We start from the raw sequence: 23,505 nt of genomic DNA on the forward strand, positions 1-23,505 counted from the left end.
AGCAGGGGGCTCCCTCAGCCACACCCCCCCCTGGATACTTTATTCATAGGCAGGAGAGTATGGAGTAAAGCTCCCTCTACACTGTCCCCTATCAAACACTCCCAGGACAGGGACAGCACGGGGTTAGATACAGAGTAAAGCTCCCTCGACACTGTCCCCTATCAAACACTCCCAGGACAGGGACAGCACGGGGTTAGATACAGAGTAAAGCTCCCTCTACACTGTCCCCCCATCAAACACTCCCAGGACAGGGACAGCACGGGGTTAGATACAGAGTAAAGCTCTCTCTACACTGTCCCCCCATCAAACACTCCCAGGGACAGGGTTAGCATGGGGTTAGATACAGAGTAAAGCTCCCTCTACACTGTCCCCCATCAAACACTCCCAGGGACAGGGTTAGCATGGGGTTAGATACAGAGTAAAGCTCCCGCTACACTGTCCCGCATCAAACACTCCCAGGACAGGGACAGCACGGGGTTAGATACAGAGTAAAGCTCCCTCTACACTGTCCCCCATCAAACACTCCCAGGGCAGGGACAGCACGGGGTTAGATACAGAGTAAAGCTCCCTCTACACTGTCCCCCATCAAACACTCCCAGGACAGGGACAACACGGGGTTAGATACAGAGTAAAGCTCCCTCTACACTGTCCCCTATCAAACACTCCCAGGACAGGGACAGCACGGGGTTAGATACAGAGTAAAGCTCCCTCTACACTGTCCCCTATCAAACACTCCCAGGGCAGGGACAGCACGGGGTTAGATACAGAGTAAAGCTCCCTCTACACTGTCCCCTCTCAAACACTCCCAGGGCAGGGACAGCACGGGGTTAGATACAGAGTAAAGCTCCCTCTACACTGTCCCCTATCAAACACTCCCAGGGCAGGGACAGCACGGGGTTAGATACAGAGTAAAGCTCCCTCTACACTGTCCCCTATCAAACACTCCCAGGGCAGGGACAGCACGGGGTTAGATACAGAGTAAAGCTCCCTCTACACTGTCCCCCATCAAACACTCCCAGGGCAGGGTCAGCACGGGGTTAGATACAGAGTAAAGCTCTCTCCGCACTGTCCCCCATCAAACACTCCCAGTGCAGAGACAGCACGGGGTTAGATATAGAGTAAAGCTCCCTCTACACTGTCCCCCATCCAGCAGCCCCCCCCACCCAGGCATATGCAGGTGAGGTGCATTAGTGACAGAGAAATGTAGAGTAATAGGGTAGGGGGGAATGTGTCTGGGTGGATTAGTCTTCGGAGGGTCGGGGTGGACTTGCTGGGCTGAAGGCCATGATTCCACACTGTAAGGTCTTTGATTCTATGATGGGGTGAGACACAGAGTAAAGCTCCCTCTACACTGTCCCCCATCAAACACTCCCAGGGCAGGGACAGCATGGGGTTAGATACAGAGTAAAGCTCCCTCTACACTGTCCCCCATCAAACACTCCCAGGACAGGGACAGCACGGGGTTAGATACAGAGTAAAGCTCCCTCTACGCTCATCCCACTGAACCTACGGTACATCCTGGTGAAATCATCACGTGTAAACTGATCTCTGTTTTCGGACAGGGCCGAATAGACCTTTCTCTGCGATAGCTGATAATCCCAAAGTCAACGTGTGGAGCAGGATGTGTAAGTTTTCATGTGAAACTTTGCAGGGTTTGGGTGTCGGAGGGGGGGGGGGGGGGGGGGGGGGGGAGGGAGGGGAGGGAGTGGGAGCTGTAATTGAGGGAAACACTCGGGAAAGCCTGGACTGAGGTGGGAATGGGGAAATGTTGGAGAATCCGAGAGCACAGTCCACAGAAACCTGATTAATGTCTGGGAAGGCCGTGTGATAAACTGTGGTCACAGGACAGAGCTGGTCACAGGATGGAGGGAGGTATCCTGTCCCTGGGGCGGAGCTGGGCTAAGGACAGAGGTGGATATCCTGTCCCTGGGGCGGAGCTGGTCACAGGATGGAGGGAGGTATCCTGTCCCTGGGGCGGAGCTGGTCACAGGATGGAGGCAGGTAACCTGTCCCTGGGGCGGAGCTGGTCACAGGATGGAGGCAGGTATCCTGTCCCTGGGGCGGAGCTGGTCACAGGATGGAGGCAGGTATCCTGTCCCTGGGGTGGAGCTGGGCTAAGGACAGAGGTGGATATCCTGTCCCTGGGGCGGAGCTGGTCACAGGATGGAGGGAGGTATCCTGTCCCTGGGGCGGAGCTGGTCACAGGATGGAGGCAGGTAACCTGTCCCTGGGGCGGAGCTGGTCACAGGATGGAGGGAGGTACCCTGTCCCTGGGGCGGAGCTGGTCACAGGATGGAGGCAGGTATCCTGTCCCTGGGGCAGAACTGGTCACAGGATGGAGGCAGGTATCCTGTCCCTGGGGCGGAGCTGGGCTAAGGACAGAGGTGGATATCCTGTCCCTGGGGCGGAGCTGGTCACAGGATGGAGGCAGGTATCCTGTCCCTGGGGCGGAGCTGGGCTAAGGACAGAGGTGGATATCCTGTCCCTGGGGCGGAGCTGGTCACAGGATAGAGGCAGGTAACCTGTCCCTGGGGCGCAGCTGGTCACAGGATGGAGGCAGGTATCCTGTCCCTGGGGCGGAGCTGGTCACAGGATGGAGGGAGGTACCCTGTCCCTGGGGCGGAGCTGGTCACAGGATGGAGGCAGGTATCCTGTCCCTGGGGCGGAGCTGGGCTAAGGACAGAGGTGGATATCCTGTCCCTGGGGCGGAGCTGGTCACAGGATGGAGGCAGGTAACCTTTCCCTGGGGCGGAGCTGGTCACAGGATGGAGGCAGGTACCCTGTCCCTGGGGCGGAGCTGGGCTAAGGACAGAGGTGGATATCCTGTCCCTGGGGCGGAGCTGGTCACAGGATGGAGGGAGGTATCCTGTCCCTGGGGCGGAGCTGGTCACAGGATGGAGGCAGGTAACCTGTCCCTGGGGCGGAGCTGGTCACAGGATGGAGGCAGGTACCCTGTCCCTGGGGCGGAGCTGGGCTAAGGACAGAGGTGGATATCCTGTCCCTGGGGCGGAGCTGGTCACAGGATGGAGGGAGGTATCCTGTCCCTGGGGCGGAGCTGGTCACAGGATGGAGGCAGGTAACCTGTCCCTGGGGCGGAGCTGGTCACAGGATGGAGGCAGGTACCCTGTCCCTGGGGCGGAGCTGGGCTAAGGACAGAGGTGGATATCCTGTCCCTGGGGCGGAGCTGGTCACAGGATGGAGGGAGGTACCCTGTCCCTGGGGCAGAGCTGGGCTAAGGACAGAGGTGGATATCCTGTCCCTGGGGTGGAGCTGGTCACAGGATGGAGGGAGGTATCCTGTCCCTGGGGCGGAGCTGGTCACAGGATGGAGGGAGGTAACCTGTCCCTGGGGCGGAGCTGGGCTAAGGACAGAGGTGGATATCCTGTCCCTGGGGCGGAGCTGGTCACAGGATGGAGGCAGGTATCCTGTCCCTGGGGCGGAGCTGGTCACAGGATGGAGGGAGGTACCCTGTCCCTAGGGCGGAGCTGGGCTAAGGATAGAGGTGGATATCCTGTCCTCGGACGGAGATGGACATGAAACCTCAGCTCAGTGAAATCTCACTGAGTAACTGACAGTGGGGTTGGCTGACATTGCTCCCTACCTCTGTAACCCGCTCCAGCCCCTACACCCCTCCCTATCTCTGTAACCCCCTCCAGCCCCTACACCCCGCCCCATCTCTGTAAACCCGTCCAACTCCTACACCCCTTCCCTATATCTGTAACCCCCTCCAGCCCCTACACCCCTCCCTATCTCTGTAACCCACTCCAGCCCCAACACACCCTCCCTATCTCTGTAACCCCCTCCAGCCCCTACACCCCGCCCCATCTCTGTAAACCCGTCCAACTCCTACACCCCTTCCCTATATCTGTAACCCCCTCCAGCCCCTACACCCCTCCCTATCTCTGTAACCCACTCCAGCCCCAACACACCCTCCCTATCTCTGTAACCCCCTCCAGCCCCTACTCTCCCTCCCTATGTCTGTAACCCCCTCCAGCCCCTATACCCCTCCCTATCTCTGTAACCCCCTCCAGCCCCTATACCCCTCCCTATCTCTGTAACCCCCTCCAGCCCCTACACCCCCTCCCTATGTCTGTAACCCCCTCCAGCCCCTATACCCCTCCCTATGTCTGTAACCCCCTCCAGCCCCTATACCCCTCCCTATCTCTGTAACCCCCTCCAGCCCCTACACCCCTCCCTATCTCTGTAACCCCCTCCAGCCCCTACACCCCCTCCCTATGTCTGTAACCCCCTCCAGCCCCTATACCCCTCCCTATCTCTGTAACCCCCTCCAGCCCCTACACCCCCTCCCTATGTCTGTAACCCCCTCCAGCCCCTATACCCCTCCCTATCTCTGTAACCCCCTCCAGCCCCTACTCTCCCTCCCTATCTCTGTAACCCCCTCCAGCCCCTACACCCCTCCCTATGTCTGTAACCCCCTCCAGCCCCTATACCCCTCCCTATCTCTGTAACCCCCTCCAGCCCCTATACCCCTCCCTGTCTCTGTAACCCCCTCCAGCCCCTATACCCCTCCCTGTCTCTGTAGCCCATAGTGCTCAGGGATGTGTAGGTTAGGGTGGATCCTAACCACCGAGGAGAAAGTGAGGTCTGCAGATGCTGGAGATCCAAGTTGAAACTTTATTGCTGGAACAGCACAGCAGGTCAGGCAGCATCCAGGGAACAGGAGATTCGACATTTCGGGCACAGGCCCTTCTTCAGGAATGAGAAGGGCCTGAAGAAGGGCCTGTGCCCGAAATGTCGAATCTCCTGTTCCCTGGATGCTGCCTGACCTGCTGTGCTGTTCCAGCAATAAAGTTTCAACTTGGATCCTAACCACCACCAAGCCCCAAAATGCGCTGCCCTTTCTGGGGCATTGTGGGTGCAACGTGTTGCCTGAGGTGGTTTGTTGCTGCGCGGTGACTTACTGCCCCCCCACCCCCCTCCCCCCTCCAAGGCTGTTGTATTGGGTGCCAGTGCGGTGTTGGCTCAGGAGAGTCTTTGGGTGATTTTAATTCCTCTCTCTCTTTCCTCCAGCCACTGACCTTCTGTGCCGTCACTCGCCTGACTTTGGGCCTGATGTTCAAGTTGAGTGGAAATTCATCAAGCAGGATGGCAGTCAAGATATGGTGTATTTCGAAGGCCAGATCACTGGTAGGTCTTTCTCCTTCGTGACTCCCGTCCACAAGCCGTTCCCATAACTACCTGAGTGTTGGAATCCCTAAACCCACAGTGAGCTGGAGAACAGGAAAAGAGTGAGACACGCTCTGAGACACCCTCTCTCAAAACTCCCAAGTGCTCCATGGGAGTTGGTCAATAACATTAAATCCCGACTGTGTGGAAACAGGCCATTCGGCCCAACAACTCCACACCGAACCTCCGAAACTCACCCCGCCCATCCTTGAATTCACCACGATCAATTCACACCAACCTGCACTTCCCTGGAAACTATGGGGTAACCTAGAATGATCAATCCACCCCAACCCACACATCCCTGAACACTATGGGTAATTTAACATGGCCAATCCACCCCAACCCACACATCCCTGAACACTATGGGGTAATTTAACATGGCCAATCCACCCTAACCTACACATCCCTGAACACTATGGGTAATTTAGCATGGCCAATCCACCCTAACCTACACATCCCGGAGCACTATGGGTAATTTAGCATGGCCAATACACTCTAACCTACACATCCCGGAGCACTATGGGTAATTTAGCATGGCCAATCCACCCTAACCTGCACATCCCTAAACACTATGGGGTAATTTAGCATGGCCAATCCACCCTAACCTGTACATCCTGAACACTATGGGTAATTTAGCATGGCCAATCCACCCTAACCTGCACATCCTGAACACTATGGGTAATTTAGCATGGCCCATCTACCCTAACCTGTACATCCCTGAACACTATGGGTAATTTAGCATGGCCAATCCACCCTAACCTGCACATCCCTGAACATTATGGGCTTATTTAGCACTGGCCAATTCACCCAAAACTGAACATGTTTGGATTCTGGGAGGAAACAGGAGGACCCGGTGGGAACGAGGAGAATGTGCAAACTCCACACAGACAGTCGCCCGAAGGTGGAATCAAACCCAGGTCCCTGGCACCGTTAGGCAGGGTGCTAACCACTGAGTCACTGTGCCGACCACGTTATATTCCAAAATGTGGAAACATTTTATATCGTCCTTTGCAACCTTAAAACGCACTGTCGTCTGGGTATTGTAGATACAGCTTCACAGCTGCCTGTAACTTCTAAAACATTACATTTCTCAGGTGTATAAGTGTCTGGGGTGACCAGTTTCTTTAAGGAGAGTGCCATGCTTCAGGTGACCTCGGCTGTGATGGAGTACGGGAACTTTATTCCATCAGTGACTATAACCATGAGTGTATCTGTGAGACTGCACTGTGAGACTGGAGAAAACATCCCCCTTTCTCTCAAAGGCTACAATCCATCCCAACTAATGGCTGTCCTTCAGCACATCTTGTTCATTCATTCATTGCTCAGCAAGTTTCATTCTTTTACTCACTCGTGGGATGGTACATCGCTGGTGTTTATCACATCCCTTGTTGCCCTAGTTACAAGTTAACATGGAATTTCAAAGTCCAACATAGAGTAATAGAGCTGTACAGCACAGAAATAGACCCTTCGGTCCAACACATCCTTCCCGACCAGATATCCTAAATTAATCTGGTCCCATTTAACAACACTTGGGCTCATATCCCTCCAAACCCTTCCCCTTCATATACCCATCCAAATGCCTTTTAAATGCTGTAATTGTACCAGCCTCCACCACTTCCTCTGGCAGCTCATTCAATACACGCACCACCCTCTGTGTAAAAACTTTGCCCCTCAAGTCACTTTTATGCCTTTCCCCTCTCACCCTAAACCTATGCCTTCTAGCTCTGGACTCCCCCACCGCAGGGAAAAGACCTGTTTACCCTATCCATGCCCCTCATGATTTTATAAACCTCTATAAGGTCACCCCTCAGCCTCTGACCCTCCAGGGAAAACAGCCCCAGCGTACTCAGCCTCTCCCTTTAGCTCAGATCCACCAAAACTGGCAACATCCTTGTAAATCTTTTCTGAACCCTTTGAAATTTCACAACATCCTTCCGATAAGAAGGAGACCAGAATTACATTCAGCATTCCAAAAGTGGCCTAATCACTGTCCTGATCAGCTGCAGCATGACCTCCCAACACCAATACTCAATGCTTTGATTAATAATGGAAAGCGTGCCAAATGCCACCTTCAGTATCCTCTCTACCTGCAAACCCACTTTCAGGGAACTATGAACCTGCACTCCAAGATCTCCTTGTTTGGCAATACTCCCCAGGAATTTACCATAAAGTGTATAAGTCTGGCTCAGATTTGCTTTTCCAAAATGCAGAACCTCACATTTATCTAAATTAAAATCCATCTGCTACTTCTCAGCCCACTGGCCTATCTGATCAAGATCTTGTTGTAATCTGAGGTAACCATTTTTGCTGTCCAGTACGCTTCCAATTTTGGTGTCACCTGCAAATTTACTGATCATACCTCTTATGCTCACATCCAAATCATTTATATCAATGACGAAAAGCAATGGGTCAGCACCAATCCTTGTGGCACACCACTGGTCACAGGCCTCCAGTCTCAAAGGCAACCCTCCACCACTGCCCTCTGTCTCCTGCCTTGGAGCCAGTTTGTATCCAAATGGCTAGTTGTCCCTGTATGTTGTGTGATCTACAACAAGGCAGAGCCTCTGTATCTGTCACAGACCTTGTTGTTTTCCCGACCCTGGTAGTGATAGTGACAGCACAACTTTGTGGCTTCAATTGTTACTGTCTCAGTGTTTATGGATAATGGCCTTTCACTTCCCCAGCAACTCTCTGCTGAAGGATTGAACAGGTTCTAGACACAATGATGAACTCAGTCACTCTCTGCAGGAGTGGACCGTAATCTGCTGCTGGACCTGTTTGAGATCTCCTGCCACCGTTAACAGCAGATCCCTCCTCCTTGTTCTCTCTCCACTCTCTTCAGAGACGTACAGAAAGCGGATCAAAAGCTTTCCCTGGGGTCTCCGTATCAACGCGGCCAGGGTAAGGGACAGTGGGACCTACAAGTGCATAGTGTCGTCCCAGGACGGGAGTCACACTGACGAGGTTGAAATCACTCTCAACGTGAGACGTAAGTGATGGGGGTGGTGTGTGGGTGGGCATGGGGGAAGGTGCAGGAACTGAGGTGATTGAAGATGCTCCGTTTTCTGACATCGATATCAAGAAGTGAGCTCGAGAGTCAAAGAGATGTACAGCACAGAAACAGACACCTCGATCCAACGCGTCCATGCCGACCAGATATCCCCAACTAATGTTGTCCCATTTGCCAGCACTTGTCCCATATCCCTCTCAACTCTTCTTATTCATATACCCATCTAGATGTCTTTTTAAATGCTCTAATTATACCAGACTCCTCCACTTCCTCTGGCAGCTCATTCCATACACACACCACTCACCGTGTGAAAAAGTTGTTCCTCAGGTCCTTTATAAATTTTTCCTGTCTCGCCTTTGCCCTCCAGTTCTGAACTCCCCCAACCCAGGGAAAAGACTTTGTCTATTTACCCTATTCATGCCCCTAACCATTTTATGAACCTCTATCAGGTCACCCTTCAGCCTCCGGTGTTCCAGGGAAAACGGGCCCAGCTTATTCCGACAACTCAAATCCTCCAACCCTGGCAACATCCTCGTAAATCTTATTGAAACACTTTCAAATTTCACAACATCGTTCTGAGGGAAGGCAATATTCCAAAACTGGCCTAACCAATGTCCTGTACCGGCGCAACATGACCTCCCAATTCCTATAGCCAGTGCACTGACCAATATGGGAAAGTATGTAAAATGCCACCTTCACTATCCTGTCTACCTGTGATTCCAGTTTCAGGGAGCTATGACCCTGCACCCCCCCGGTCTCTTTGTTCAGCAACACTCCCCTGATTGGAGATGAACATTGTGTGTGATACGTTTTGGTGAAGTTACAGTCTCGGCACATGTTCACCATCTTCACACACAATTCATACGATGATGTCACCGCTGGCTGGAGCCCCATTGGCTGCAAAACATTTGCAAACCCCTCATGGTCAGGGACAGCAATTAGTGGAGGCACTTCATTGAAACAACCTGCTCTTTATTATACAGCTTTAGCTCTAACTACATCCCTGTGAGGCAGACCGCACTGCAGACAGGCAGGGGAGACCTGGGCACATGTCTCCTTCTCCCGCATCAGGTCCCAGCATTTAAAATAAATCATTGCACAGCAATGGGTTAGATACAGAGTAAAGATCCCTCTACACTGTCCACCATCAATCACTCCCAAGACAGGGACAGCACGGGGTTAGATACAGAGTAAAGCTCTCTCTACACTGTCCCCCATCAAACCCTCCCAGGACAGGGACAGCACGGGGTTAGATACAGAGTAAAGCTTCCTGTACACTGTCCCCTTCAACCATTCCCACGACAGGGATAGGACAGAGTTAGATACTGAGTAATGCTCCCTCTACGCTGCTCCCCATCAAACACTCCCAGGACAGGGACAGCATGAGGAAAGATACAAAGTAATGCTCACTCTACACTGTGCCCCATCAAACACTCCCAGAACAGGGAGAGCATAGAGTTTCATGCAGAGTAAACCTCCCTCTACACTGTCCCCCATCAAACACTGACAGGATATGGACAGCACTGGGTTGGAGTAAAGCTCCCTGTACCCTGATGTCTCTGATTTTTTTTCCAGGATCCAGACACTAAATGCTGAATTGTTGAGTGGATTCACCAGGAATGAAGATGAGGAATCTCTGAACACACACAGTGTCTGAACAGACAACATCCCAGACCACCCTCTGAACCATGACCCAAAACTGAAACTTGAACCCAGTCCCACTTTCCCAAGCCGTAATGTTTTCCCTGGGATCGCATAATCTCCCAGGCCGTCTCCCAACAGGAATCCAAATCCTGATGCTGTGTATCCAAAGGAGATTTCACCCCCATCTCCTGAATCCCGACAGGATAACATCAAATTGATCCTATTGAGATTTCTAAATCCCGCTCCGCTTCCCACTTGTCGAGATTTCCAGAATAACTCCCACTGCGGGGCTACAGTCATTCCTGTATTTACCGTCTGTTACGGGATATTTTCTCAATAAAGTTCCACAAGACACACGACTGGAGTGGGAAAGTGTGACTGAATGTGTAATATCTCACCTGGGTACACTCGCTGGAAATGAAGACCCTGCTGTTCTCTGTGTTATCACAAATGTTATAGATGTGATTGGAATGGGCAGAATTCCCCAAATTCCCTGTCTTTCAGACCGTGGTTGAGAGAAAGCCCAGAGCTGGTCTCTGTATTTATAAGGAATCCAGATTTATTCCAAGTGAATAGACTCCAGCTACAGAGAAATAAACACAAATGCTATCAAGCTCAAACTCTCACCCCTTTATAACTGTACACACATTAATAGACACAGGCACACACAGACCCTGTCTCCCACACATACACACACACACTTTCTCATGCACGCACACACAAAGGCACACACATATTCGTCCATGCACACACTCTCTCATGCGTGCACTCACGCATGCACAAACACATACGCACTCAGACTCACATGTGCACACATAGACTAGCACACACACACACACACACACAGGCAGCAGTAGGGAAAGAACCCTGGGTGTTATGAATGGAGTGGAAAACTGAGCGAGCAGTTTCCTGGTCTCTGATCACAGAATTTGTTGGGTTTGTTGATTGGAATGCTGCATCCTAACATTTCCCTGGGATACTTTCATCGGTTTACACATGACACCGAACAGCTGTCTGCCAATTTGAAAACGTATCCGATTATTAACTAAAAGCCACTGCTTATAGCAACTGCTGAAGGCAAACTCACTGTCTCCAACGCTAACGTGGCTTCAGCTGCAGAGTCATGAAGGGTCTCATACTGTCTCTGACCCTCAAGCTGTCTGACATGTGACGAGGAGCAAACTCCTCTGTTGTAACCTAATCATACCCTGGTCACTCATGAACCTCAAAATAGAATTTTGTGTCCAATAGTCACCTGTAATGCAGGTCTGTTGGATCCTTCAATACCACCGTGTCCACACTCGGTTTCTTATGTTACGGGAGCTGATGTAAATATTACCATCTTGGGTAGAGCATCCTGTTGGATGTCCACTCGCACCATGGGAACAGCAGCCTGTCTCCAACAACAACTTTGACAGTAGATTTTTGGAAGACTAATTGAAAGCCAATTGGACAACAGCTTTGGACGCCAAAGGTTTCTTGAGCAATATCATTTTCTGAGTGCTGATATCTGCGAAGAGTTGGAAATAAGGCATTAAGCTGCCAGGAAATCAGCTAATTTCCTTTTGATTAGAAAGTAAATGTTTTGAAGTTGAAAGAAATCTCTAATTTTGCTTTATTCAGGAAAAGAAAAGTAGCTGTCGGGCACGTCTGAGATGCAACGTGAAATGGTGCTGAGAGAAGTAGAGAAGTTAGAACACTCTCTTCCTGAGAGTTGGGAGGTAAATAACTAACTCTCAGTGCTGAAGACGCAAAGTCTGTGTCCTTATAGAATTTTAATCCTCACCAATTTCTGAGAGCGTGCCTTCGGTGTTCCAATTGGACATTTTAAGGTGGAATAATGGACAGAAGAAACCTCAACGTGGGCTGGGCATCTAGTGATGCCCCTTACTGAATAACAATCGTTCAAGCAGTCTACACCAGTCTAGTTTATTTACCAAACGCTGGGTGAACCCAGGAAAGGAGCTCCAATGTAGCCCAAAACATCAGCAAAGAGGGGATTTGCGCGATTTAAAAATAAACGGGTCTTTTCATGCTCTGTCAGAAATATCTAGAAGGCCTGGGAAGTTCTTTAATATCAGCCCAGGGTAAGAATTCATTCCTGAATTAACAGGCGCTACACCCCTCCCTATCTCTGTAAACCCCCAGCCCCTACACCCCTCCTTGTCTCCGTAAACCCCTCCAGCCCTACACTCCTCAATATCTCCGAAACCTCATCCAGCGCCTACACCCCCTCCCTATCTCTGTAACCCCCTCCAGCCCCTACGCCCCTCCCTATCTCTGTAACCCCCCCCTTCCCCCACCCCCAGCCCCTACATCCCTCTCTATCTCTGTAATTTCCTCTCAGCCACATCCGAGAGGATGGTGTATTTCGAAGGCCAGATCATTGGTAGGTCTTTCTCCTTCGTGACTCCCGTCCACATGCCGCACTCATAGCCCCCTGTGTGTTGGACTCCCTGAACCCACAGTGAGCTGTTTAACAGGAAGAGGATGAGACACGTTCTGTACATTGTCATTCTCTCAAAACACCCTAGGGCCCTGTGGGAATTGGTCAACAACATAGAATCCCTACAGTAGGGAAATAGGCCATTCAGCCAAACAGCTCCAAACCGAACCCCCGAAAGGCAGCCTGCCCATCCCTGTATTCCCCATGGTCAATCCACCCTAACCTACACATCCCTGAGCACTATGGGTAATTTAGCATGCCCAATCCACCGTAAATTGCACACTCCTGAACACGGAGTAATTTAGAGTGACCAATCCCTCCTTCTTGTCCTCTCTCCACTCTTTTCAGAGAAGTGCCAAAAGCGGATCAAAAGATTTCCCTGGGGTCTCCGTATCAACACGACCAGGGTAGAGGACAGTGGGACCTACAGGTGCATGGTGTGGGCCCAGGACGGGAGTCACCTTGACGAGGTTGAAATCACTCTCAACGTGAGGCGTAAGTGATGGGGGTGGTGTGTGGGTGGGCATGGGAAGGTGCAGGAACTGAGGTGATTGAAGATGCTCCGTTTTCTGACATCGATATCAAGAAGTGAGCTCGAGAGACAAAGAGATGTACAGCACGGAAACAGACACCTCGATCCAACTCGTCCATGCCGACCAGATATCACCAACTAATGTTGTCCCATTTGCCAGCACTTGTCCCATATCCCTCTAAACTCTTCCTATTCATATACCCATCTAGATGTCTTTTTAAATGCTCTAATTATACCAGACTCCTCCACTTCCTCTGGCAGCTCATTCCATACACACACCACTCACTGTGTGAAAAAGTTGTTCCTCAGGTCCTTTATAAATTTTTCCTGTCTCGCCTTTGCCCTCCAGTTCTGAACTCCCCCACCCCAGGGAAAAGACTTTGTCTATTTACCCTATTCATGCCCCTAACCATTTTATGAACCTCCATCAGGTCACCCTTCAGCCTCCGGTGCTCCAGGGAAAACGGGCCCAGCTTATTCCGACAACTCAAACCCTCCAACCCTGGCAACATCCTCGTAAATCTTTTTGAAACACTTTCAAATTTCACAACATCTTTCTGATGGCAGGCAATATTCCAAAAGTGGCCTTATCAATGTCCTGTACAGGCTCAACATGACATCCCAATTCCTATAGCCAGTGCACTGACCAATATGGGAAAGTACGTAAAATGCCGTCCTCACTATCCTATCTACCTGTGATTCCAGTTTCAGGGAGCTATGACCCTGCACCCCCCGGTCTCTTTGTTCAGCAACACTCCCCTGATTGGAGATGAACATTGTGTGTGATACGTTTTGGTGAAGTTACAGTCTCGGCACATGTTCACCATCTTCACACACAATTCATACGGTGATGTCACCGCTGGCTGGAGCCCCATTGGCTGCAAAACATTTGCAAACTCCTCATGGTCAGCGACAGCAATTAGTGGATGCACTTCATTGAAACAACCTACTCTTTATTATACAGCTTTAGCTCTAACTACATCCGTGTGAGGCAGACCACACTGCAGACAGGCAGGGCATAGCTGGGCACATGTCTCCTTCTCCACAACCAGGTCCCAGCATTTAAAATAAAGCATGACACAGCAATGGGTTAAATACAGAGTCAACCTCCCTCTACACTGTCCCCCAGCAATCATTCCCAGGACAGGGACAGCACGGGGTTAGATACAGAGTAAAGCTCCCTCTACACTGTTCCCCCATCAAACACTCCCAGGACAGGGACAGCACGGGGTTAGATACAGAGTAAAGCTTCCTGGACACTGTCCCCTTCAACCATTCCCACGACAGGGATAGTACAGAGTTAGATACTGAGTAATGCTCCCTCTATACTGCCCCACATCAAACACTCCCAGGACAGGGACAGCACGGGGTTAGATTCAGAGTAAACCTCCCTCTACACTGTGCCTCATCAAACACTGACAGGATATGGACAGCACTGTGTTGGAGTAAAGCTTCCTGTACCCTGATGTCTCTGATTTTTTTTCCAGGATCCAGACACTAAATGTTGAATTGTTGAGTGGATTCACCAGGAATGAAGATCAGGAATCTCTGAACACAGACGGTGTCTGAACAGACAACATCCCAGACCACCCTCTGAACCATGACCCAAAACTGAAACTTGACCCCAGTCCCACTTTCCCAAGCCGTAATGTTTTCCCTGGGATCGCATCATCTCCCAGGCCGTCTCCCAACAGGAATCCAAATCCTGATGCTGTGTATCCAAAGGAGATTTCACCCCCATCTCCTGAATCCCGACAGGATAACATCAAATTGATCCTATCGAGATTTCTAAATCCCGCTCCGCTTCCCACTTGTCGAGATTTCCAGAATAACTTCCACTGCGGGGCTACAGTCGTTCCTGTATTTACGGTCTGTTACGGGATATTTTCTCAATAAAGTTCCACAAGAAACATGACTGGAGTGGGAAAGTGTGACTGAATGTGTAATACCTCACCTGGGTACACTCGCTGGAAATGAAGACCCTGCTGTTCTCTGTGCTATCACAAATGTTATAGATGTGATTGGAATGGGCAGAATTCCCCAAATTCCCTGTCTTTCAGACCGTGGTTGAGAGAAAGCCCAGAGCTGGTCTCTGTATTTATAAGGAATCCAGATTTATTCCAAGTGAATAGACTCCAGCTACAGAGAAATAAACACAAATGCTATCAAGCTAAAACTCTCACCCCTTTATAACTGTACACACATTAATAGACACAGGCACACACAGACCCTGTCTCCCACACATACACACACACTTTCTCATGCACGCACACACAAAGGCACACACATATCCGTCCATGCACACACTCTCTCATGCGTGCACTCACGCATGCACAAACACATACGCACTCAGACTCACATGTGCACACATAGACTAGCACACACACAAACACAGGCAGCAATAGGGAAAGAACCCTGGGTGTTATGAATGGAGTGGAAAACTGAGAGAGCAGTTTCCTGGTCTCTGATCACAGAATTTGTTGGGTTTGTTGATTGGAATGCTGCATCCTAACATTTCCCTGGGATACTTTCATCGGTTTACACATGACACCGAATAGCTGTCTGCCAATTTGAAAACGTATCCGATTATTAACTAAAAGCCACTGCTTATAGCAACTGCTGAAGGCAAACTCACTGTCTCCAACGCTAACGTGGCTTCAGCTGCAGAGTCATGAAGGGTCTCATACTGTCTCTGACCCTCAAGCTGTCTGACATGTGACGAGGAGCAAACTCCTCTGTTGTAACCTAATCATACCCTGGTCACTCATGAACCTCAAAATAGAATTTTGTGGCCAATAGTCATCTGTAATGCAGGTCTGTTGTATCCTTCAATACCACCGTGTCCACACTCGGTTTCTTATGTTACGGGAGCTGATGTAAATATTACCATCTTGGGTAGAGCATCCTGTTGGATGTCCACTCGCACCATGGGAACAGCAGCCTGTCTCCAACAACTTTGACAGTAGATTTTTGGAAGACTAATTGAAAGCCAATTGGACAACAGCTTTGGACGCCAAAGGTTTCTTGAGCAATATCATTTTCTGAGTGCTGATATCTGCGAAGAGTTGGAAATAAGGCATTAAGCTGCCAGGAAAGCAGCTAATTTCCTTTTGATTAGAAAGTAAATGTTTTGAAGTGGAAAGAAATCTCTAATTTTGCTTTATTCAGGAAAAGAAAAGCAGCTGTCGGGCACGTCTGAGATGCAATGTGAAATGGTGCTGAGAGAAGTAGAGAAGTTAGAACACTCTCTTCCTGAGAGTTGGGAGGTAAATAACTAACTCTCAGTGCTGTAGACGCAAAGTCTGTGTCCTTATAGAATTTTAATCCTCACCAATTTCTAGTGATGCCCCTTACTGAATAACAATCGTTCAAGCAGTCTACACCAGTCTAGTTTATTTACCAAACGCTGGGTGAACCCAGGAAAGGAGCTCCAATGTAGCCCAAAACATCAGCAAAGAGGGGATTTGCGTGATTTAAAAATAAACTGGTCTTTTCATGCTCTGTCAGAAATATCCAGAAGGTCTGGGAAGTTCTTTAATATCAGCCCAGGGTAAGAATTCATTCTGAAATTAACATGCGCTAAATTATTCAGTATTGACAGTGACAGCAGTTAATTGACGAGCTGATTGGTTCATATCACTGAACAGGGTGTCACCATAGAATCCCTACAGTGTGGAAGCAGTCCATTCGGCCCATTGAGTCCATACCGGCCCTTTCAATCACTGAAATGGCCGCGCAGTATTGCCCTTCAGCAAAACCGGATGTCCGTCTCACTTGTTATTAAACGTGATTGGTTCTGATTGGGATGTTGCAAAGCGACTTAACCCTTCCCAACCCACTGTACACGGCCTTCCCAGGGTCTGAACCCTCCTGGATACTGGTCTGTGCCTTGCCTTTTGCTGTCTTGGGTCCACATTCCAGCAACAACTACATTGGCTGGTTGGCCTGGATCCTGATGAATATTTTAATCATTTGGTCGAGGCTTGGATTTGTTTTGGGGCTTTGCTGTGGGCTGACCTGGAATCCCTTTGCTCAGGATCTGTTATAAGTGACGCTCTGCAATTGTCTTCACTCAAGTGGTGTTCCCCAAGCTCAGTCTGACTGGCAAGGGTGTCCACTTCCATCGGAATACCCTGCCCAGCATCTCCTCCACTTTCCCATGACAAAGCCAGTTGTAGGGTCTGGTTAAAGTCCAGTTGGGCTGCAGCTAGTAGGTGCTATTGCATGGTTACATCATTAATCCCACACACCAAATGATCTCTCAGCATCTCCTTCACGGTTAAACCAAAGTCACATGTCTCTGCCAGGCATCTTAACCTCGGCTAAAACCCAGAGTGTGGATTCCCCGGTTCTGGAATTGCTGAGTAAAAGCGACAACATCTCAGAATCAGAGGAGGCTTGGGGTCATAATATCCCTTTAACCCTATCAGTCAATTCTTGAAAGGTTTAAGGGTCTGGTGCGTCTGAAAAAGTCAGGCTCCTAATGACAGAAAAAGCCGCCACTCCACGGACTGTCAGGAGAATTACTCGCTGGTTTTGTTTGCAGTGCCCTGTGTGATTGTAGGTGGTGTCTGATTTTAGCTGCTGGTGTCTCACTCCTGCCTTTGACATTGGTAGGTTCCTGTCCGCTCCCTTAGCATTAATGACACAGCCCTAAATATTTAGTGGAAGGTTTAAAGCTGTCCGTAAGACCTTACAAAATAGGGACAGAATGAGGCCGTTTGGCCCCTCGAGCCTGCTCCGACATTCAGTAAGACCACGGCTGATCAGATATTCCTCAAGTCCACCTGCCACTCTTCCCTACATTAAAGACATCTCGGAAATGACTGCCAGACTACTCAGACCCCTTGGCATCACGGTAGCCCACAAACCAACCAACACAGTAAATCAGCAGCTAATGAACTTGAAAGATCCAATACAGACAACACACAAAACTCATGTAATTTACAAAATACCTTGCAAGAACTGTAACAAACACTACATTGGACAAACAGGCAGAAAACTAGCCACCAGGATACATGATCAGCAACTAGCCACAAAAAGACATGACCCTCTCTTATTAGTATCCTCACATAGAGATAAGGAAGGACACCACTTCGACTGGGACAACACATCCATCCCAGGACTAGCCAAACAGAGACACGCATGAGAATTCCCAGACGCATGGCATTCCAACCAGAACTCGATCAACGAACACATTGACTTGAATTCCATTTACCAACTACTGAGAAAAAGAACAGGAAATGACATCACCAAAGGAAACGGCATCACCAAACCAAGGAAACCCAAACACATAAATAGAAAGCGGGCCATACCATCACCGCTTCATCCAGAGGCTCACTGATGATGTCACCTAGTATGGTGACGAAACGTCCAAAAGCTTGCCTTCCAGCTCCGTAAACAAACCAACATCGAGAATAAAGCAAACTTAGAGATTTCTTTTACCTTCAAAAAATTTACATTCAAATCAACAAGAAATGAGCTCTGTTTTCCTGACAGTTTAATGCCTTATCTCTAATTCTCTACATTTATTGGCACTCTCAGAAAATGATGCTGCTCAAGAAAACTTTGCTGCCCAAAGCTGCTGTCCAGTTGGCCTTCAATTAGTTTTCCAAATAGCTACCGTCAAAGTTGTTGCTAGAGACAAGCTGCTGTGAACCTTCAACAGGATGCTCTATCCAAGGCGGTAACATTTACATCAGCTCCCGTAACTTAAGAAACCGGGTGTGGACATGGTGGTATTGAAAGATCCAACAGACATGCATTACAGGTAACCAATGGACACAGGTCAATTCTCAGGTATGTGAGTGTCCAGGGTGAGATGAGGTTACAGCAGAGGATTTTGCTCCTGGTCACATGTCAGATAAGCTGTAAGTTAGAGACAGTCTGAGACACTTCATAACTCTGCAGCTGAAGCCACGTTAGGGATGGAGAAATCGAGTTTTCTTTCAGCAGTTGCGAAAAGCAGTGGCTTTTATTTTAATAAATCAGAGACTGCTCTTTCAAATTGTCAGACAGTTATCCAGTGTATCGTGTAAACCAGTGAAAGTATCCCAGGGAAATAAGGTTGGCAAGCAGCATTCTGATCAACAATCTCAACAAATCCTGTGATCAGAGACCAGGAAACTGCTCTCTCAGGTTTCCCTCCATTCATAGCACCCAGGTTTCTTTCCCTATTGATGGCTGTGTATTTGTGTTTGTGTGTGTGAGTGTGAGTATATATGTGTGTGAATGTATGTGTGTACGTGCAAGAATATGGGTAAAAAAAGTGTGTGAGACTCTGCCTCTGGGTGTCTACTTGTCAGAGGATGTGTGTGTGTGTTTGTTTGTATTTGTGAGAGCGAGTGCATCCGTGTGTGTGAGTGTGTGCGTGTGAAAGTGAATGCAAGTGAGTGTCTGTCTGTGTATTTCTGTATCTGTGACAAATTTTGTGTCAGTGAGTGTGTGTGGGCGAGTGTGTGTGTGTGTCAGAGAGTGTGTGTGTGTATCGGAGAGTGTGTGTGCAGGAGAATATGTGTGTGTGTGGGAGAGTGTAAGAGAGACTGTGAGTGTGGAAGAGTGTTTGTGTGGAAAAGCGCATCTGTGTGTGTGGGAGAATGTGTGTGTGAGGAATTGTGGGAGAGTGTGCATGTGGGAGAGTGTGAGTGTGCGTGTGTTTGTCGGCGTGTGTCTGTGTCTGTGTGTGTTTTTATAAAGGGGTTACAGTTTTAGCTAGTCGTTGGTCTTTGTGTTTGTTTCTCTGTAGCCAGAGTATGTGTGTCCATGAGAGAGTCTGTGTGTGTCCATGAGAGAGTCTGTATGTGTCCTTGTGCGTGTGTAAGTGTCTGTGTGTGTATATTTATAAAGTGGTGAGAATTTTAACTTGATGATATTTGTGTTTGTTTCTCTGTAGCTGGAGTCTATTCACTTGGAATAAATAGGGAATCCTTATAAATACAGAGACTAGCTCTGGGCTTTCTCTTAACCAGGGTCTGAAAGACAGGGATTTGGGGAATTCTGCCCATTCCTACCACATCTTTAATGTTTGTGATAACACAGAGAACAGCAGGATCTTCATTTCCAGGGAGTGTACCCAGGTGAGGTATTACCCATTCAGTCACACTTTCCCACTCCAGTCGTGTGTCTTGTGGAACTTTATTGAGAGAATATCCTGTAACAGACGGTAAATACAGGAACGAGTGTAGCCTCGCATTGGGAATTATTCTGGGAATCTCAACAAGTGGGAAGCGGAGCGGGATTTAGAAATCTCGATAGGATCAATTTGATGTTATCCTCTTGCGATTCGGGAGATGGGGGTGTAATCTCCTTTGGATACACAGCATCAGGATTTAGATTCCTGTTGGGAGACGGCCTGGGAGATGATGTGAGCCCAGGGAAAACATCCGGGTTTGGGAAAGTGGGACTGGGTTCAAGTTTCAGTTTTGGGTCATGGTTCAGAGGGTGGTCTGGGATGTTGTCTGTTCAGACACTGTCTGTGTTCAGAGATTCCTCATCTTCATTCCTGGTGAATCCACACAACAATTCAGCATTTAGCGTCTGGATCCTGGAAAAAAATCACAGACATCAGTGTATAGGAAGCTTTACTCTAACCCCGTGCTGTCCATATCCTGTCAGTGTTTGATGGGGGACAGTGTAGAGAGAGCTTTCCTCTGTATCTAACCCCGTGCTGTCCCTGTCCTGTGAGTGTTTGACGGCAGAAAATGCAGAGGTGGTGTTACCCTGTATCTAACCATATGCTGTACTGGGAGTGGTTGATGGGGCACAGTGTAGAGGCAGCTTTACTCTGTATCTAACCCATTGCTGAGCAATGCTTTATTTTAAATGCTGGGACCTGATGGGGGAGAAGGAGACATGTGCCCAGCTATGCCCTGCCTGTCTGCAGTGCGGTCTGCCTCACAGGGATGTAGTTCGAGCTAAAGCTGTATAATAAAGAGCAGGTTGTTTCAATGAAGTGCATCCACTAATTGCTGTCCCTGACCATGAGGGGTTTGCAAATGTTTTGCAGCCAATGGGGCTCCAGCCAGCGGTGACATCACCGTATGAATTGTGTGTGAAGATGGTGAACATGTGCCGAGACTGTAACATCCCCAAAACGTATCACACACAATGTTCATCTCCAATCAGGGGAGTGTTGCTGAACAAAGAGACCGGGGGGTGCAGGGTCATAGCTCCCTGAAACTGGAATCACAGGTAGATAGGATAGTGAGGACGGCATTTTACATACTTTCCCATATTGGTCAGTGCACTGGCTATAGGAATTGGGATGTCATGTTATTCCTGTACAGGACATTGGTTAGGCCACTTTTGGAATATTGTGTGCAATTCTGGTCTCCCTGCTTTGGAGGGAGGTTGTGAAACTTGAAGGAGTTCAGAAATGATTTACAAGGATGTTGCCAGGGTTGAAGGGTTTGAGCTGCAGGGAGAGGATTTGGCTGTTTTCCCTGGAACGTCGGAGGCTGAATGGTGACCTGATAAAGGTTTATAAAATGATGAGGGGGCATGAATAGGGTAAATAGACAAGGACTTTTCCTTGTGGTGAGGGAGTTCAGAACTGGAGGTCAAAGGTGAAGAAGGAAATGTATATAAGGGACCTGAGGGACAATATTTTCATGAAGAGACTGGTACGTGTACGGAATGAGCTGCCAGAGGAAGTGGTGGAGGCTGGTACAAATACAACATTTAAAGGGCATCTGGGTGGAGACATGAATAGGAAGGATTCACAGGGATATGGGCCAAGTGCTGGCAGATGGGACTAGATTAGTTTTGTAATTCTGGTCGGAATGGACGGGTTGGACCGAAGGGTCTGTTTCCGTGCTGTACAGTTCTATGACTCTAGCGCTCACTTCTTGATATCGATGTCACAAAATGGAACAGTTTCGATTCCCCATCCCCACCCACCCACCATTCCCATCACTTACGCCTCACGTTGAGAGTGATTTCAGCCTCGTCAAGGTGACTCCCGTCCTGGGCCCACACCATGCACCTGTAGGTTCCACTGTCCTCTACCCTGGTCATGTCGATACGGAGACCCCAGGGAAAGATTTTAAACCACTTTTGGTACTTCTCTGAAGAGAGTGGAGAGAGAACAAGAAGGAGGGATCTGCTGTTAACGGTGGCAGGAGATCTCAAACAGGTCCAGCAGCAGATTACGGTCCACTCCTGCAGAGAGTGACTGAGTTCATCATTGCGTCTAGAACCTGTTCAAGTCTTCAGCAGAGAGTTGCTGGGGAAGTGAAAGGCCATTATCCTTAAGAAAGGAGACAGCGACAATTGAAGCCACAATGATGTGCTGTCACTGTTACTACCAGGGTCGGGAAAGCAACAAGGTCTGTAACAGATACAGAGGCTCTGCCTTGTTGTAGATCACACAACATACAGGGACAACTAGCCATTTGGATACAAACTGGCTCCAATGTAGGAGACAGAGGGCAGTGCTGGAGGGTTGCCTTTGAGACTGGAGGCCTGTGACCAGTGGTGTGCCACAAGAATCGGTGCTGGGTCCTCTACTTTTCGTCATTTACATAAATGATTTGGATTTGAGCATAGGAGGTACGGTTTATAAGTTTGTAGATGACACCAAAATTGGAGGTGTAGTGGACAGCGAAGAGGGTTACCTCAGATTACAGCGGGAGCAGATGGGCCAAGGAGTAGCAGATGGAGTTTAATTCAGATAAATGCGAGGTGCTGCATTTTGGGAAAGCAAATCTTAGCAGGACTTATACACTTAATGGTAAGGTCCCAGGGAGTGTTGCTGAACAAAGAGACCTTGGAGTGTAGGTTCAAAGCTCCTTGAAAGTGGAGTCGCAGGTAGATAGGATAGTGAAGAAGGTGTTTGATATGCTTTCCTTTATTGGTCAGAGTATTGAGTACAGGAGTTGGGAGGTCATGTTGCGGCTGTACAGGACATTGGTTAGGCCACTGTTGGAATATTGCATGCAATTCTGGTCTCCTTCCTATCGGAAAGATGTTGTGAAACTTGAAAGGGTTCAGAAAGGATTTACAAGGATGTTGCCAGGGTTGGAGGATTTGAGCTACAGGGAGAGACTGAATAGTCTGGGGCTATTTTCCCTGGAGCGTCGGAGGCTGAGGGGTGACCTTATAGAGGTTTATAAAATCATGAGGGGCACGGATAGAGTAAACAGACAAGGGGATTTCACTGGGGTGGGCGAGTCCAGAACTAGAGGGGCATAGGTTTAGGGTGAGAGGGGAAAGATTTAAAATGGGCGTGAGAGGCATCTTTTTTCATGCAGAGGGTAGTGCGGGTATGGAATAAGCTGCCAGAGGAAGGATGTAATAATGGCAACATTTAAAAATCATCTGCATGGGTACATGACTAGGAAGGATTTAGAGAGATATGGGCCAAGTGCTGGAAAATAGGATTAGATTAATTTAGGATACCTGGTTGGCATGGACGAGTTGGACCTAAGGGGCTGTTTCCGTCCTGTACAGCTCTATGACTCTGTGTTGGACTTTGAAATTCTATATTATCCTGTAACTAGGTCAACAAGGGTTGTGATAAACACCAGCGATGTACCATCCCACGAGTGAGTAAAAGAATGAAACTTGCTGAGCAATGAATGAATGAACAAGATGTGCTGAAGGACAGCCATTAGTTGGGATGGATTGTAGCCTTTGAGAGAAAGGGGGATGTTTTCTCCAGTCTCACAGTGCAGTCTCACAGATACA

General features: G+C 49.0%; 1 protein-coding gene across 2 annotated transcripts; it reads left to right on the top strand.

Moving 5' to 3' along the window:
* The first annotated feature begins 1,560 nt into the window (after positions 1-1,560).
* On the top strand, positions 1,561-10,185 carry LOC148138466 (junctional adhesion molecule A-like). 2 transcript variants are annotated; one of them, XR_015753979.1, is made up of 4 exons: positions 1,561-1,625; positions 5,032-5,148; positions 7,936-8,176; positions 9,773-10,185. XR_015753979.1 is itself a non-coding variant. In XM_087981680.1 (4 exons), exons 1-4 carry the CDS (start codon positions 1,622-1,624, stop codon positions 9,784-9,786), a joined length of 282 nt encoding a protein of 93 aa, XP_087837806.1. In that variant the 5' UTR covers positions 1,567-1,621; the 3' UTR covers positions 9,787-10,185. The 2 variants fall into 2 exon arrangements, 1 of the variants encoding a protein (XP_087837806.1); XM_087981680.1 differs by having other exon boundaries at positions 1,567-1,625; positions 8,030-8,176.
* The last annotated feature ends 13,320 nt before the right edge of the window (positions 10,186-23,505 follow it).

The sequence above is a fragment of the Chiloscyllium plagiosum genome, unplaced genomic scaffold (assembly GCF_037043375.1).
Source record: "Chiloscyllium plagiosum isolate Xiang-an unplaced genomic scaffold, Cpla_swu_hap1 HiC_scaffold_40, whole genome shotgun sequence".
Taxonomy (NCBI): domain Eukaryota; kingdom Metazoa; phylum Chordata; class Chondrichthyes; order Orectolobiformes; family Hemiscylliidae; genus Chiloscyllium; species Chiloscyllium plagiosum.